This window comes from Charadrius vociferus, unplaced genomic scaffold (assembly GCF_000708025.1).
Source record: "Charadrius vociferus isolate BGI_N301 unplaced genomic scaffold, ASM70802v2 scaffold380, whole genome shotgun sequence".
NCBI classification, from domain to species: domain Eukaryota; kingdom Metazoa; phylum Chordata; class Aves; order Charadriiformes; family Charadriidae; genus Charadrius; species Charadrius vociferus.
In genome coordinates, this window is record NW_009646428.1 from 1,006,086 (window position 1) to 1,024,501 (window position 18,416).

Consider the following 18,416-nt stretch of genomic DNA (forward strand, 5'->3'; position numbering starts at 1 on the left):
AGGGCGAGGGGGGCGGCGGAAGCCTGACCCGGGGGGAGAGAGGGGAGGGGGGCCCGGGCGCCCCGCTGCCGGCCAGCCGGGAACAAAGAAGTGTGCGGAAAGCCGCCGGCAGCTCTCCCTTGTAAAATAAACTTCAAAAAAATAAACCAACCCCACCCCTAAAGCCCATAGCCGGCAGTAGAAAAATGGGGTGAAGAGAGAATTGGGTGATGAAGGCTTGTGAGGAAGAATGTTTCTCGGATGAAGGGGTATGTTCCGTTCTCCTCGGGAGAAAATGCAAGGCTGATTGCTCCTGTGGTTTTGAGGCCACTGTCATATCTGTTTTTTGTTTGGTTTGTGTTTTTTTTTAACGTGCGTCTAATCTTACTTTGTAACAAATTTCTTTAAAACAGCTTTTTAGATTAATTTGATTTAATAGTGTAAGCAAAAATAAAGAATAAGAGCCCTTGACTTTACTCTTTGTTGTCTGCATTTGCAATTGACTGAATTATGACTTGCATGTAGGGTTAAAAGTGCTGTCTTCTTTATTTCAGAGCTCTAGGGGAAGATGTTGTCTCTTCTGACATCTTGCGATTAAGATACCTGAGAACAGGTTCAGTAAGAATCCAAGTTCCCGAAGAAGACGCTTACAAATGTATTGAAATAAGAAGCTGTAAACATATTTTTTTTCCCTGTCGTCTATACTGCGTAAGAAACCATAATCTGAAGCACTTCTCAGACACTCGCCCAGATGTATGAAGTCTGCAAAGCTCGCTGTCCAGACTGACTGTTTCTTAGCAAGTGGTACTTATCCACATTTGTGGTATGTATATAGTACTCTGAAGAAAAATCGCTTTCTTTATAAAATTCCCAGAAGGAACGTTTTATTATGGACAGCTTTTTCTGGATGTATATCCAGAGAGATTAATGCCTGGAGTTGAAAGGCATTTAGTATACACTGAAAAGTTGGCTTTCCCTCAGTTTTTCCAGATGTATTGTCTCCCCTGTGTACTGGGAACACACACAACTGCGTAAACTACAGATGCAGCCATGGAGCTGTGTGAACTTTTGAGCCATATGAGAAGTATTGTTGAGCATTGGTATCAAACACCGCTTCATGATGTCAGCTGAACTGTGATTGTGTTACGCTAATCATAATAAAGCATACAAATGGATTGACACCCTTCCTGAGAAGAGGCTGTTAAGTGTTATGAGAAAGGCTAACTGATGACCATAACCTCTGTCAAGTTCTGTGCAGAAGACTTTTCTGCGCAAGATGAATGCGTGTCTCCCTACTCTGAGATGTTGAAGGTGTACTGCTGCTTATGACAAATCCAAGAGAAGAAGCTTTGTAAAATGGCTCAAACCAGCTTGCTGCAGGGAAAGCAGTTTTACTGTAGGGAATGGGTTTTCCACAAGCTTCAGCACTGCCTCCAGGAGAAAGCTAACTGCAGCAGTAGTGCTGCCAACAAACCATCTCTTGTAGTGAATTCTGGCAATAATACTGGTGCTGTCTCTGGGAAAGGAGCTGCCTGGGGTGTATTGTTGGTAGGAGGGCCCGGTAGTGGGAAGACGGCCCTCTGTACTGAGCTACTGTGGCCAAGCTCACCTGCAAACCTACAAAGAGGCTTACATCGTCAGGCTCTAGCCTTCCATTTCTGCAGGGCCCAAGACTCTGACACCCTCTGTGTTGGAGGGTTTATTAGAGGTTTAGTTACACAAATCTGCCGCAGTGGACTGATCCAGGGATATGAGGACAAACTAAGAGATCCTGCTATTCAAAGTCTCTTGCAACCCGGGGAATGTGAGAGGAACCCTGCTGAAGCATTTAAAAGGTAAAAACAAATTTTAAAAACCCCTATTTAAAATAAAACCCAAATTAAAAAAATGCTTGCTTCTGTTTAGGTCTTCCTTCCAAAGAGTCCGCGACGTTTTAAAACATGTTTGTTTCATGGCTTATCTCTGTCACAGCTTGCAGACCTACCCTGGAAAAATCTAAGTTTGTCCTTACAGCTGACATAAATAAATACTTACTTTGTAAACAAAGTTTATTATTAATAGTGAGTTTATTTACATTTGTATATCAATACATCTCAGTTGTAACCAATGTTTTGGAAAGAATTTAACTTACTTAAGAGTGGAGATACCTAGTCAGTTGCTTTTGTGTGCCATAAAGGTAGGGCAGTTGTCCTTCATAGACCTGAAACAGAATTTATGGGACACTCGCAAAAGCTTCCAATATTGTGCTCTGTCTAAGAGGAAACTGGACTAATGGATCTCTGGGTCTGATCCAGCACATCAGTTTTATGTTTGTCTCAAAGTATGTGGTAGGAAAATGTCAATTAACTCCTTCAGTTGCTTCTTACAATATGCGCAGATTCTGTCAAATCTTTATTGCTCCTTACAAAGTAAGTACTCCAAAGTGTTGAGTGGATCAGAAACTTACCAAGTTTACCCTGCCCCTTGGAAGGCTTGTCAGCTATCTAAGCTGAATGAGATATTTATTTTTTTTTACTTAGTCTTCCCTAGCAAACCAAAGTCTCTTCGGTATGTCACTGAGAATTTTGTTTCTATAAGGATACTAATGTGTATGAGAGAGTGTATATCCATAGATCACTTAGAACAATATGTTATCTTCAGCACAGCCTGCACAAGCATGCATGTATTGGTCTTTATTCCTTTGGGTCACAATGAAGGAAAATTTGGAAAAGATAAGGCTTGTCTCTAGCAACAGAGCTTCAGTTGATTGTGTTTACAGTGTAAAAGTTTCCTGGAATACTAGTTAAACTTAAGTCCTTTAGTATTGTGTGGTGACATAACTTTGTGTGGTACTTAAGGGTTTATTGGATAATGTTTGCAGTATAAAAAAAAAAATTCATCTCTTTTTTTTTTTTTTTTTTCTTCTCTGTAGACCCCCCACCCCCCTCTCCCACCTACTAAGACCCAGTAAACAAGGACTGAGGTTGAACTGTACTGCTTGCTCATATGGTCATGGTGCTGTAAAAGAGCCTTCCAGTTCTGATGGCTGTTACGTCCTTGCCTGCTGAATAAACAGGATGCATGTCTACGTTGTTGTCAGTGTAGTGTCTTAAAACAGATAGTCTAAACCAAGACTAATTCTGGATTTTTTTTGTTTGTTGCTAAGTGAAGATGCAACTTCTAGCAGCTGTTAAGGTCCTAATTTCTGAAGTATTAAGCTCTCAATTTCCGATGGCTAAAAATTGGGTGAAGTTCATCGTCTATAAATGGAATAGTAGACTGGCCATCTAGCTTTAGGCAGTCTTTTAAACTGGTGAGTAAGAGCCCGTTTATGGTTAAAAGTCTATTACAAGGAAATCTTACTAATTTAGTACAGGCAAGTTCTCTCTAAGAGCTGGAATCCTTCCTCTGTTCTAAACGTGATTGCCTTACTCTGAAGAACAGAAGTTAGTTAAATGTCTTTAGACAATATAGAAATATAAAAGATACTTGTGAGTCAGACTCAGCTTTTTAGATAAGTCTGGGGGGAGGCGTGCATGTATTCCCTTGCTGCCCACCTACCCTGATCTCCTGCTTTCAAAAGCAGCTGTGGTAGATAGTTTTCATTCTCATATTTCAGATTTAAGGGAGATGAGGTGTTAGAGACAAGGTGCTGTACTGGGAATATAAGTTTTCAGTACTGTGGCAGGGGACCAGGAGGTGGTTGTTGACAGCAGTACTGTGAGCTTGTTCTGCTGCCTGTAGGATGCAATCACTGTCCACAAACAAGAGGAACTTGGCAACCCCCTTCCCACCATCAAACACTTGGAGCGTTTGTTAATTAAACTTTAGTTATTATATAAAGCATGCAAGAAATGTTTAACAAAAATATAAGTTAGTATTTTTTGTGGTTTCTAAGATTGATTATTAAGCACTTCAGTGTTCTGGTCTGGTGTGTTTATATATGCTTTCTGTTAAGTGGAAGTTGTTGTAATGTGAAATGCGTTCTAGGAAGACTTAACAATCAGCTGATTGCCTTTTGCATTGTGCAAAGTCACTCAAACAGCATAAAGCTCTCATCTCGATGCTCCGTTGATTTTTATCTTAATTTTCTTTATTCAGTAGAAGAGGGGGATGATCTTTCTTTAAAGGCACTGTTAAATTCTTGCTCTGCTTTGCATGGCTGCTCCAGACCCAGCTATGGCCTAAAATGGAAAGACACCTAAGTGCTAAACAAGATTACACCATTCTATTTTCATGCTAATTGTCCTAGAAATAGTAAGAGAAACTTTCAGATGCCTTGTAGCATGCCAGTTCATAAACAATATAAAGTCCATTAGTTAAAATGGTGAATCTTTTTCTGAAGAACGTTTTTAAGTAGGTTTTCAGCAACCCTGATGGTCATAGTGATGCATGTGCCAGTGATGACCCGGAGAGTTAAGACTTTTCTCCTCCTGTTTGAATGTCTTCTCTTAAAAATTTCTCATGTATGTATAATCTTAACATGCCCTAAAAAGTCTTGCAGATTTGAAGAGCCGGAAGGGCTGATCTATACAAATGTATTTAACAAGCATTTGTTGCTGCACTGACAGCTGAGAGAAAGAACTGCTACCTACAGCACCGCTTCTGAGGCGCTTTTCTTCTCACCCATGCAGTACTGGAGCAGAAAGCAGTCTTAAACGTAAGGGAGAGAGCTGAAGCGTCACATTCAAATTTTAGGTGAAAGTGAAGCAGAAAGCATAAAGGAAACAGCAGAGAGTGTTACAAACTCCAAAAGTAAGAAGAAATTATGTGTTAAACTGGAAGATTTTAATTGAAAAGGTCTATTAGGCTATACTTCCCTATTTGAATAGAAAAGACAAAATCGGAATAACCCAAATTTTGCAATACTCTCTGTAGGATTATGAATGGGGGTTGGTTTTGGCTTTGCTGCAGTGAATTTATATTTCCAGCAATTGGTGGGAATACAAGTGGCTATCTGTTATCCAAGGCCATGAGGACATAGAGGACTATGATACAAACCCATGGATCATACTGAAATTTGTGCAAACTAGGCTATAAAAAGACATTTACGCTTACGATCCTGGTTTATGTTTTTCAGACAAAGGAGATGACGTTAAACACCTTCAGACAATAGGGGAAGGCACATAATTCCCACCTGTTGTGCTACAGTTAGGATCAGTGGTGGAAAGCAGAGCTTGGCTAATTCACAGCCCAGAAAGTGGACATTACTGGAAGCGTAGCCCTGTTTTACCCTGCAGTGTTGATTTCTTTTGCATCCATTGCTCTGAGTTTGAAAGACTTCTGTGACCAGAGGTCCTGAGTCAGTTTCAGAGAACTTCCATGAAACATGTCTGTTAAGTAACATGTTTTTAAGCTTTCACTAAACTCGCTTTCAGTGTGCGTTGGTCTAGTACAAACTTAAAGCAAAATTTGACTTTTGCTTGGGTGAATTGATGAAATTAATAAATAAATAAAGCAAAAAAGGTGATTTTCCACATCTCCCAGCAGGTTGGTGCAGATGGAGCTGCTTTGCTATCACTCGCAGAGTAGTTTCTTGCTGTCTTCTGCATGTCTTTTCAAGAAACTTCAAATCTTGTGAGATTTTTCACATGCTTATTTCTTACATATTGAATTATGGTCAATGATGTTCAAGTGTTTTTTATTTGTGAAGTGTCCTGAAACTTTATTACTGAAGTGTTTCTAATACAATTACTTCAATGTAAGATGGTCAGGTCAAGAAGATTTTTATTGGGGGATTTTTATTGGCTTTAAACTGGAAGAGGGCAGGTTTAGATTAAACATTAGGAAGAAGTTTTTCGCTTTAAGGGTGGTAAGGCACTGGAACAGGTTGCCCAGAGAGGTTGTTGAGGCCCCATCCCTGGAGGTGTTCAAGGCCAGGCTGGACGTGGCCTTGGGCAGCCTGGTCTAGTGGGAGGTGTCCCTGCCCATGGCAGGGGGGTTGGAACTCGATGATCTTCAAGGTCCTTTCCAACCTAACCCATTCTATGATTCTATGAAAGATGAAGCTATGAATTCAGATTTCCACTTATTCACATTGCTGAAATTGCAAGTAGTGCAAGTAGTTGTCCCTTAGCAGTAGGGACCCAAGAAAAGAACAGTTTAAAAGGGGGGGGAAGCTGCCGAACAAATTTGTGATCGTATAAGTGCTTCATAGAAGCTGATGTTACATCTTCTTTACTAAAGGTGAATATAGTGGAAACCATGCCCCAGAACTTAAGGGGACACCAGATTTATTTCTTTTCCTGTGCACGCTCGTGCTAAATTCAGTGTGATGGTTCCTTTTGCAGGTTCCCAGACAATCACAGCTTTTCTTCTAACTCCTGACCTCTGCTACTCATATTTGAAAAGGGAAATCCCAGAGAGTTAACTAAGCTGGACAGGTGACAAGAGGCATCCACACCCAAGCCTTTAAAATAATGGCAATAAAGAAATTTTGGGTGTTGCAGTTTCTCACAGCGGGGTGCTCTGTGAAGCTGTACTAAGCATCTGTGGTACATAGTTCCTATGTTTCTTTGTGCACAACAGATTTGCATCGTAATGGAACGTGACCAATAATGTTAATTGATATAAAAAGTAAAGCAGCTTTATAGTTCTTTAGAATATGCAAATATCTGTAGATTTGACTGTAAAAAGTGTGAGAGGTCGTGTAAGGTTTTACGCTGACTGCAAGTTTGAAGCAGGGGTTTATGTTGATTAAAATTGAAAGCTGCCTTGTATGAGTCATTCCTTTGGACAGCATTTAAGTACAACAAATCTTGTGCCAATAGCTGTTATCTATGTAAAGTTACTTTTACCTTTTTGGAGGGAACTCCAAAGGATTGAGCCTCTGGTGTTTCATGTTTGGCAATATGATGGAGATCTCATAAACAGCAGAATTCAGAGTTAAAAAAAAACCCAAACTAGGATTGTCAACCAATGCTAACAAGCATGCCCCCCCCCCAGCTCTACACCTGTATTGGCTTTCCATGCTACTAATTTTTTTTTTTCTTTTTTCTTCTGTTTCCCTCAAGAGTGGTGTATCATCAGAAAATTGCAAATTGCAGGTGATTGAGAGAGCTTTTACCCTTACCTAAGTGATAAGGGGAAATGAGTTTTATTTCAAGTTCTGGATTGTTTGTCTGACAGTGTAGAAAAACCACAGATTTGTTCAGCAAATATTCTGTGGTGGTTGTTGGGGGACTTTAATCTGTGGTACTGAAATGCCATTTTTCTTGCCATTTATTTCGCATTGATGAAGGAACAAGTGTAGAATTTGAGTTGTATGCAATAGCAGATGACATGCGAAGAAGCTGTTCTTTTTAGAACTCCGTGTATGATCTTTGAAGCCAGTAATATAATTAACATTATCATGGATTGTGTAGGCTTTATTGAACAATTAATTAGTGAGCTTTTCAGAGTTTTGGAGTAGTTGTTCTTAACTGCCAAAACTTAAGTGTTTTTTGGAGTAAATCTGAGAAGTTGAAGGCCAACTCCTCTTTAGTTCTTTTGCCCCCCCCCCCCCCTTTACTTTTGCGTTGTCTTTGGCTAACAGAAAGTTTCAAATCCACTTTAATGGCTGAGGCCAGAGATTAATTAGAGTATCCTGACTTTCATGGGGTTAGTCCTTGATACTTTACCCTACAAACTTTGAGTTTTCCTTGCTTGTGAATTAACCACAGTATATGCTTCCGCTGCTGTTTGCGGCGCCCAAAGTTCTGTGAAAATAAGCAGCATTAATTTTGTTCTGGAAGGGTGAGGTGGTAGCATGTGATACTACTTTTCTCTTGCTTCTATATTTATTTTTTTTAACAAAATACATTTAATAAAAGTCTGTTTTTACCATGAGCTTAGGAGGGATTGAAATAAAAGATACAATGAGAGGCAGCACGTTGGAGTCAGTTACAGATGCCTGAGCTTGGGCTACTGGAAACTCAAAAGCTGCTGGGATTTCTATCAATTCATTCTATAAGACATTAGTAATTCAGTATTAATCTTTTCTATAAAAGAAATGCCTTGACTTTTCTCACCCAAATCTCAAAGACTGGAAGCGATCTACATCATCTTCTCTAATTTTCTCCTTTCTTCTGGAAAGGGCTGCTAAACAGCCTTTCCCTATCCTCCTGCAACTCCAGTACAATCTTGGTAGCTGTGGCTTTGCAATGGTTACGAGGAGGGTGTGAACATAGATCTTGTCAGACTCTCTGATTTAGTAGAACTATAAATGGTAGACTCAAAGCCACAGACTGTGTCCTGTTTCATGTGAAGAAAGATCTGAATGAAGATTCATCATTTACAGGACCCTTTAAAATAGAAAGTTGTTAAATTTCCTGTGTGTTTATTCATGTACCACATGTAAAGTTCAGATGTCCGAGTGACTGATTCCGACCTCGAGAGAGAAGGTTGGAAGGGGACCTCAGAAAATCAAGTGCACCATCTCCTTCCCCAGGCAGAAGAAACAAAGTCTGTTTCTGAGAGATGCTTGCTTCATCTGCTCTTAGGCTTCACATTCCATATGTCTAACCTGAGGTTTTTTTCTTGCTACAATCTAAGCTTGTTACTACTTTCGGTGTTCTGCAGAGATGTGGAGAATAGATTCTTTTTTTCCTTTTTGGGACAACCTTTTACATATTTGAACACTGCTTTATTCTCTTTCATCTCATCTTTAAATTAAATAATTCCAACTTGTTGGTCTTTCCTCAGAGGTCATGCCTAAGAATGTGACATGAAAAAAAATCCCTTAGCTAAAGGAGGTTTTCTGTATCTAAAGGGAATTTTTCTTTGCAACATTTTAGAGATGTAAATATGCAACATTCTACTGTACTTGCCCAGAATTTTGTCCATTCCTACATCTTTCACTTATGCTCGACTACAATCCTGAAGCTAGTTGGATCCTAGCCCGGAGGAGCTTGATCTGGTACAAGACTGAATTCTGCTTTTAGTAGGAGTCCCAACCATTTTCAATTAAAAGCAAGTTGGTTTGTGTTCGGTATCTTTTTGTAGACTTCCTGTGGTGCATTGATGGGTTCTTCAAGATTTCAGCACCTACAGCATGCCAAAGGAGAAGCGCAAGCAGTGCTCTAGCAAGGGAGGTTCTCGGTGGTCTCTCCCATGTAGTCTTCTGTCTCAATTTGAGATTCCACAGAAGCTGGGTGTTGGAATGACAAGCGCTCAATTCTGTGTGATTTAAGGCTGCATTCGTGAAAGGATTTAAGTCTCTCTGCGTTTTGAAAAACTTAAGACTGTCAAATGGAGCCATGCCAAAACATAAGGAGCACCTGACTTCTTCTCACTGACAGTACTATGTACTCAATCAATGGAAGAATTACAGTTTGCTTTTAGTGTTGCATTTCTGGTGAAGAAAGTTTGTGTCTAAAGTAGGTACCTTCAACATGAGGGGGCTGAGGTACTTTTTAATTTAAAAATGTTTACTCCTATAGATTTCATCAGAAAGACTGGATGGTTTACCAGTCTTAAGCTCCGTAGGAGATTGACCTTCATACCGTGGAGACTTACACTTAGTGACTGTGTAGCGAGAAACATAAAATATTAAAAATAGCAGACAGACTTCACAGCACAAAGCCTTTTACGACTCTTCATAGGAATCAGCTACATGTAAGCCGATATCTGCAAGATCAAAAGATCTTTTGAGATCTAATGCAGAAAAATGGTGAACAAGACAGTCTGTATGAAAGGAGTAAGGAACAGTACAAAAAATGCATTGCACTGAACCTTAATACCGTCTCTCGTGTGGTGGTGTACTGTGAAGATGTGAGCAACTACAGTATTAATGCTAAATGCGTGGCAAAATGCTGCTTTTCCTCTATGTAGCTTACTAGTTGCAACAATTCAAGTAATTAAGAGTACAGTTTCTGTGCTGACGTTCACCTTTGTGTGGTTATGGGTCTGTTAATTTATAAGTATTTACATATTTGTCATGTATAGTATGGAGACCTAGTAAATACAACATTTGTCTGCATTTTAAGTATTCAGTAATGTGATTTATTTTATGCTCAAAAATGATAGAGGCAGGACACTGACTGAAAGTCATACCAATTCACGGGTGAGGCGAGAAACTCTTTTTGTAAGAGCATGCGCGAGAGGTTAAAAAGAATCTGCCAACTCAGCTTGTATTTCCAGCTCAGTGAAAGTGAAGTTGCAGAAGGTAAATTGGTATTTCATAAACTCGCTCTTGTGAGAGCATCTTGACTCTGGAGCTTCTGATTCCTAGTATATACATGTACCGTGTAACTGATGCTTTAGACTTTTAACTGACACTAGGTTTCATAGAAAGCGCTGTGTTCTGGTGCTTTGTGGACTATTAGAAAGTTGAGCGTTGCCTGAAGCTTAAGTACTTTGTGGCATGTTTCTCTTTAGGCTTTTCCCTTAAATCTGTGGAGTTAACGGGTCACATAGCAACAGTTAGTGTTTCTGCAAGAGCAAGTTGTATGTTCTTTTTTCATTGTATGGAAGCACTGCATACAGACTGAACATAATACCATTTAAGGTTTTAACCTTTTCAGTTTAAATTACCATAAGAAAGTTTCCCTAAGGCATTTTAATAATGACAACTTACATAGACCTTTTTGTCTTCTGCTTCTATAGGCATTAACATTTTGCCTTTAATCTATGTGGCTCAGTCTTAAACCTTGCAGGTTTTCCTATAAGCTGTTTAGTTAGATGGGGCTTCATAGCAAGTCTCACTTGTTAATTATTCCCCTTCCCTCCAGTTTTCCATGCACATGTCCATAGCTTGTGCAAGGGTTTAAGTTTCTTTTCTTTTCTTCCTTTTTAATGAAAAAATGAAAAGGATTTGGCGGATTGTGAAGTAGAAAGGACTTAGTGTGTCTAATATACTGAGAAAAGATAGTATTGAAATATCACCTCCTGAAAGTGTTAGTGAAGCAATGCATCGAAGAGGTTTCAGTTTCTTCCGCGTGATGATGTGTACAATACACTGGGAATGGTGAGAAATCTGCTATTTGTCTAGGAGCAGGAACGTTTTAAATAGCTAATGCAGAAACACTTCATGATTGAAGCATCACTGCTCAAAAAGAAATAATTAGGAAAAAAGGCAAGTGTGATGCGAAAAAATATAAGAAAATAATTATGTTGAAATAAAGGTTGAGTTGTATATAGGTGTTCCAAGGTATGGCAGAGGAGATGCTGCAAAGAATGTAGGTGGGTAGGTTCCTGGTAGACTTGATGACATCAAAACATGATGGGATAGCATGAAAGAAGAACTGAAAATGAGATCAAGAAAAGAAGGCCAATGGGGAAATTTACATAGCAGATGAAGTGAAAGGCGCAAAACAACTGCAATCAGAGTCCTCTCTGTGTTGCATGTTTGCAGATACCTTCACACAAAGCAAGGACCAAAAAGTCTTTACTGTTGATAGAAGGCAATCAAATTTTTTGGCTCAGTTTTGGATGCTGTTGTTTAAGTTGATGGGAGCGGGAGGAAGAATGGGAGTAAATGATCATACGCGAGTGGACTTCTGGTCCATGGCCCATCAACAATGTCTTTTTCTTGTTTTGTTTTCTTTGTCACGTACTACAAGTTGGTAATAGTGGTGCAAAGAAGGGGAGATGAGCATCTGGCTGCACAGATGCAAGCTTGTGTGCTAAAGGTCCATGATATCTTAGTAGACAAAAGAGATGTAGAGGAAGTGGGCATGGCAGCATCTTGTTTGAGGTTATTTGAAGAATCATGGAGTTGTCCTGGAGGAAACAAAACTGTTCAGAAGCTCTAAGGTGGTTAAGGAAAATTCCAGCAGTGTAGAGATGCCAGTAATGGGCAGATATGAGTGAACCTCATGAGGAAAAACTGTTAAGAATGGGATTACAGTGTGATTTCCATTTTAAAGCAGTTAATTAACAAATCTTGGTTTAACTACATTAGCTCTCCTGCAGTGATGGTGAGCATGATACAATCACTAAGCTGTCTATCCTTTTTCTACACTCTCATGAAATAGAGTTCAACAGGACATTGGAAAAAAAGCTCTGTAGCTCTGTAAAGTACAGCTGATTCTCAATAGAAGAAATTCTGTCCTATATGATTCTAAATTAGCAAAGGAATATCAACTCACTCTGCCTTCTCTAACAGATGAAAACTTGAGTAGTCAACAATGCAAAGAGTTTAAGTAAGAGAAATGTTACAAGCTCTTCTGTTACGTTGCCTCAGTATTGCACTGCTGTAGGTGATGGCAGTGGTACCAACACGCGTGAGTTTTGACTAGTCTAGAAACAATTTGGTAAACCTTCCAAACGTTTATTGCATTGTTTTGACAATTGTATGCATCAGTTTGGTTTCAGTTGCTTTATTTTGTATTGGAGAGTCTTGCCACTTCCTTTGCTTCCGCTTTGTTCCACTTACTTTCTCTTAGAGAATAAAACAAGAAAAGTCCCCAATTCACAGTAAGTTTGATTTTTATGATTTCAGGTATACTTTTTTCCATAGTACCTCGTCTATTTTAATTTATGTTAAAGTTGCCATCCACAGTAAACACTTCGTGTATAAATTGGTGGGGGGAGAACATAGTTTCTGTCACTTGCTCTATTGTAGTTAAAGCTAAAAGTAGATCTTACTAAATATAAAGCTATAGAATCAGTTCCAAAGCTAAATGCATTACTGGCGTAAGATAATAGAATCAGGTTCACATGGTGCTAACCTAACAATGTTTTTTAAAGTAAATTACAGAGAAGTTACAGAAAGGATCTATAGGAGATTTACAGTCAAATTAAGAGAAGGTGTATCTGCTTGGGGCTGGGGGAGGAAAAGAAAACCCGCCAAACCACAAGGTAACTAATGTGGACCTAGAGCGATGCACGAGGAACATATGCTGTGGATTCTACTTTGGGGAGTATGGGAGAGTAATTTTGAATGGGACACACGAAAGCTGCTCCATCTGTTGCCTCTTCAACTAAGACAGTGCAATTAAAGGTTAGGATAGTCCCTTTTACTTGAGAAAATAAGATGGAAAAAGATACGTGGTAACGCAAACATAGGAGGAAAGCTGTCTTAAGTGCTTGACTACTAAGGTAAAATCTTAAGAGCTTTTCATCTGGTATTTGAGCAGAGGATTTTCTGAAAATGAGGTTGGACAGTATAATCCTGCAATCACTTCAGCAGTTGAAGTGTGGGATGCTTTGTGATGACGTGCAAGAAATGAGAAAGTCAGGTTTAGAGCAACTTGATGAGGGAATGATCAGTATTTCAAAGTGTATATTGTTGTTTATGCTGGTTCCTCCAGGCAGGCAACTGGAGAACCCCCTGTTCTGAAGAAACAGCTTAGTGCTGAAATAGCCACTGCGGCACCTCTTCTTTGTGCTTCCCAATCAGTAATGTTTTATTGCTTGGTTTTGGGTTGTTGTTGTTTTTTTTCTTTTGGAATCAAATGCATAGGAAAAATCTAATTGATTTGGGGACTGTGAGACTGAACTGCACTCATAATGGTAACTGGTTTTGTAGCATGTTCATTATGCTATTGTCTTTTGTTACGTGGTCATAGAATAATAGAACGTAGGGCTGGCTGGACAGTAAACTGGAATATAGCCTGACAAAAGCCACACAATTGAATGTATTCAGTGCAATTTTCTACCTGTCTTATCTGGGGTGGGGTTTGTTGTTTCTTTTTTGTGGCTAGCATTTCTCTCATGTCAACAAATACAATTGTATACATGGAAAGCAATGTCTATTTCTTCAGTTGTGTTTATGCTCTGCATAAATCGAGACAGAAGAAAAAAAAAGATTTTGTCTATCTCCAAAACATAGAATAATACCAACAAATTCAAATGCCTGTAAAGGGACAAGAATTTCAATTCAGTTGTATGCTGATGTGTTCAGATAACACTGCGTATAGAAGAAGATCTATTTTTGTTTAACAAATAAATACTAATTTTTATATGGCTAAGGAATGAGGTGGTTAATAAGAAAAGTTGAAAAGACTATATATTTCACTTTGCTGTACCTTTGCTTTCGTAAATGATTTAAAACTAACTTCGTGATTTTAATGCATTCTGTTGCATATATAGACTTGTTAGTTTTCTTATTGTGGTACACCACTCCTATATGTTGCATTTCAACCACAGACTTCTGAATATTTACAAAGTAAGTTATTATCCTAACTCTACAGATATGGAAAATAAGGTGCAGTGTAGGTAATTCTCTCATTTCAGCTAGTAATAGTTTTCAGTCAGTCTGATACGATGCTTTCATCTGAGGCTTTTGATGTAAAGTGTACTTTCTTTGACATCCCCTACCTTTTTCCTTTTTATTTTTTTCCCTTCTTTTTTAAGAAAAAGATTGAGTTGTGGAAACAAACAATGAGAATTTAATTGATGCTTAATGCAAAGAAAAGTAGTAATTTTTTTTTTTTTTTTACCGTAATAAAAGAGAGCTATTAAACACACCTGGTGGATGACAAATCCCAGGGGTAAATATAAATAACAGCAACTTAGACAACAGCTCAAAAACTGGGGGTGTAGGAGGAGAGGAAATAGGGTTATTCATACAGGGTTATGGGGCGGACAAAGAGGAAGATAAGTGAGGTGGTAATCAAATGCCTCAGGTGTCTTTATACTAATGGAAAAAAGGTATGGGGTAAACAAGCAGAACTGGAAATGTTAGTACACAGTCAAGATTGATTTGAATGCTCTAAAAGATCTGTCAGGATAACTTGTGTAACTGGTATGTTTAAAAAAAAAAAAAAAAAAAAAAAGCAGCTTGTTTAGGAGTTTCTTTGTATAACCTATGCTTGCTTGTAGTTCCAGAATAAACTGAAGAAGTTAAAGCCACTGGAAAATCTGAAAATACACTACATGCAGTGATAGTTTGTGTGTGATATCTACTTACAGGTTTGTTGGTAAAAGTGTTGTGTTTTATGGACTGTAAATAAAACTTCCTACCAATTACCCTATTAGGCCATCTTGTGTATCTAAAAGTTCACCTGCTTTTGCAAAGTATAGTAATTGTCAGTAACTAAGAGAGATTCCCACACCTCTAAACCGTGTCTTTCCTAAAATGCAAATGTTTTACTCTACCAAACCAGCAAGGTCAAGTAAGCTAAGCCTCTTTAAGATATCAAATAGAATTATCCAAGGCATAGAATTTGGACAGTAATGTCTGCATGGTTGAAAAATTTTAATAACAAAACACTTAAGAGATGAACATCAGCTGAGAAAGCATGATATTAGCAGGAGTCTGTCAGTGACCATATTTCTAATGTCGAAGAGGAGAAAATAGCTAGTGGGAAGACATAAATTTGCTTCAGTCAGATTGGAAAGAACCAGCAGAGAACATGAAATACAACTTTTGGAGATAGTATGAAAGGATCTTAAACGCATGTTGTTTAGAAGAGAAGGAGAAAGAAGGACAAACTAAAAACAGTGGACTTGGAGGTACTGTTGACGTCAGTTAATTTGTGGGTAAGATCTCGTGAGGACAAGTGTAATGAAAGAAAGGAATTAGCTGCAAAGAACACTGAAGTATCAAAGCAGTATATTAAATGTCCAATTTAGTGAAGCTGAGCTTCTCGTCATTCATGTCTTAAACACAAGGAGCAAGACTGCAGAAAAAAAAAAAGTAGGTCAGCTACTGAATATGAAAGTAAGAGTAATAGGAAAATAAGGGCAAAACTGAAAGTTCAAGGTGCAGTGTTCACATTTCCTGCAAGGTGCATTTTGTTTGGTAATAAGAAATAATTCCATGTGTATGTTAGCAGAAGAAAGGCAGTATCCACCAGGTGTTGGTGGGGGAGGAAAAACTGATAGCACTGGAAAAGCTGAATGTTCAATGCTTGTGTATGTTGCCCTTTCTTAAAAACAGTCATTTTGCTGTCAGCTAACGTAATTAAAACTAACAACAAAGAAGTAAGATTACAGCAAAACAGCCCAGACAAAAAAAAACCAACAGCATAGAATAGGTGAGATGTTTTCAAACTGTTCAGCCTATGAACTGTTACTGATAATCTTCAAAGGACAGGTTATCTTTATCAGGATGGCTGAAAACTTGGACTTGAAAGAAAAAGAAGTATCTTTATTCCCTTTAAAAAGGGAAAACTTCCCAATTTCAAGAATATTGAAACACTGGAATAGATTGCTTGGGGACACAGAGTATTGATCAGTGGAAGTCTTTAGGAATGCCTAGACTAGTGTCTCTCAGGGATGACAGATGTAGAGCTGATGCGGCTGTAGGTGGGGAAGTGGATGAGATGACCTCTCCATCACTAAAAAACAGAACTGGGAGAGTGTGTGTGAATAAATTACTATTTTATAGTATGCGTTCAGGAAAATGTTTGCGTTGTTTCTTGTACTCTCCTCCTCTTTGCCTTTGGTAGGGACACAGACTTTTGTATGTCAGGCTCTGAGTAGTTTAGAACATATTGTATATGTTAGCACATATGGCAAATATATTCCATTTTAAAATACTCAGAGAGAGTCAACCTGCTCATGGTAGCAGGTGTAAGTGGTTTTCAGCTACAGTTGTCTGTCCTTGATAATAGCTGAGTTGTTTGCAAACTGTTCTAGGCAGTCCAACTATTACACCAAAATATTTGCTCGTAAGGCTTCTATTTTCTGGGGGTTTGAGTTAATTCACCTGTATATCCACTGGCAATGTTTTATAGACAAAAATCACCTATATACTTGTATGAGACAGTAGGAGGTCTCTAATGAATACACTGGGGTCCGGCGTGCTCTGTGTACGCACGACCCATGGCACTGGTTCTACGATAAACTCCCCTGTTGTCTGGCCTGATGCCCTGGAGCCCTGGAGCTAGCTTTTGTGCCCTCCTTCTGGGACCGCAAGTCTGCTTTACAATTACAGATAAAATTCAGGTTGCTACAAGACATTGCCAAACCAGGTACTGAATTGCACAAGACTTGCCTGCTGTTTCTAATTTCACCGCTTCTGAAAACACCAGACCCTAAATTTACACCCACGTACTGAACGTAGAGCTTTCCCAATAGGGGATTCTCACGGTGTCTCGGGGTGGTTTTTTCTATTTTCTTTTCTGGTTTTTGCCTCTTCCTTCATAAGACTGGCTGTAGTTGGGTAGAACTGCTAGAGCCAGTTTGTCTTTCTGTGCAGCCTGTAAATAAATAATTTACTAGAAACAATAATCTGTATTATGCTCTAGTCCACAAGTGTGCATAATTCCAGTATTGCACTTTGTCAGAAAGTCATAATCAGTTGCAGTACACTTTATCATGTTGAAAAATTACAGAACGGGTACCTCAATGACCTGATCAAATCTGACGGTGTGTACACAGGTGTGCACACATCAAACTGGGTCACTTTGCTTTCGCCACCCTTAGCCAGATGTTTTATTTTGCAGTTTTTTAAGTGGAGAAGTGGTCTATGCTTCACAGCGTTTGTATTTCTCGAATATTTCCACTGTTAGTTGAGTCCTGTGTGTGTGTTTTTCAGGATGCTATTACCAGAATGAGCAGCTGGGCCATTAGTAAGAAGCAAAGGCCTGTATTACGCATGTATATAGTGCTTAGAATTGGGGTGATGCTGTACAGAAAGCAGCTATTGGACTTGACCATTAGAATTTTCCTTTTCATCATTAGCCAGAATGCCTTAGGAGGCAGGTAAATAAACTGTTTACTGTCAGTCATCCATAAGACATAAATGCCTTGTCATAGGACAAAGTAAAACTCCCTAATCTACAAACAGTACTGCAAGTAATTTGTAAAGATGCTCTGGTTTTCCTTTCTGTATGAGTACAGCTGCTGCAAGTCTTCTTGGAAAGAGGGTAATATTTCATCAGCTGAGCAGCAGGAGTTGCCAATTTTATTAGAAGTTAAATTTACCTTTTCTTATTTTACTGTGACTTATGCCCCATATACAGTTTGGAAAACAGAAGTGGTAAATTCAGCTAATGGCAAGTATCCGTCCTTCCTGAAGCTTCTAACATTCTTTCATAGCTTTATCTTCACTGGCTTCATTCTTTTAAACGCAAATTAGAAACTGGGAGGGGGGACACGGGCACCCCGCTTTAACAGATTATACTCTGCTGAGGAACCCCTGGATTATTATAATACAGAAATGAACGTGTGCCTGTAAGCCCGTGAGGCAGTGGGGCACGAGGTGGGGTATTTGCTGTCACTTGTGAGAATTTTTTTAAGTACAGATCATTAAAAAAATGTCGAGTTTTGCATTCTTACACATTTTAAAGCTTTTATGTTTATTCCATGAACAGTGAAAGTAGTGGAAACCCTATTGCGTATAGATTTGTGTCCTTAGGTATCTTGCAGTGGCCTGGGTTCCCCTCTGTAATGCCTGTATGATATAGTTCCTTCCCCTTCGGCTGTCCTGCAGCACCTCCAGCTCTTAACTGTCCTAGAGAGCCTTCTCCTTCCCTGCATGTCCCTCAGTGGTGGGCTGGGGAAGATGGAGCTTCTGCTAGACCTGGTTCAGAGCTGGCAGAGGAATTGAAGGTTTCTACTTACTGGTTAGGATCTTTGCTAGGTGA

At 39.1% G+C, this 18,416-nt stretch overlaps 1 protein-coding gene across 1 annotated transcript in view; it reads left to right on the plus strand.

Annotated features, from left to right (window-relative positions):
- The first annotated feature begins 1,243 nt into the window (after nucleotides 1-1,243).
- The window catches only part of ANKRD50 (ankyrin repeat domain 50), a 38,660-nt gene continuing 21,487 nt past the window's right edge, over nucleotides 1,244-18,416 (plus strand). The window contains exon 1 of the mRNA XM_009881399.1: nucleotides 1,244-1,814. Coding sequence (XP_009879701.1) covers nucleotides 1,336-1,814 — 479 coding nt within the window. The 5' untranslated portion in view covers nucleotides 1,244-1,335. The remainder of the gene's footprint in view (nucleotides 1,815-18,416) is intronic.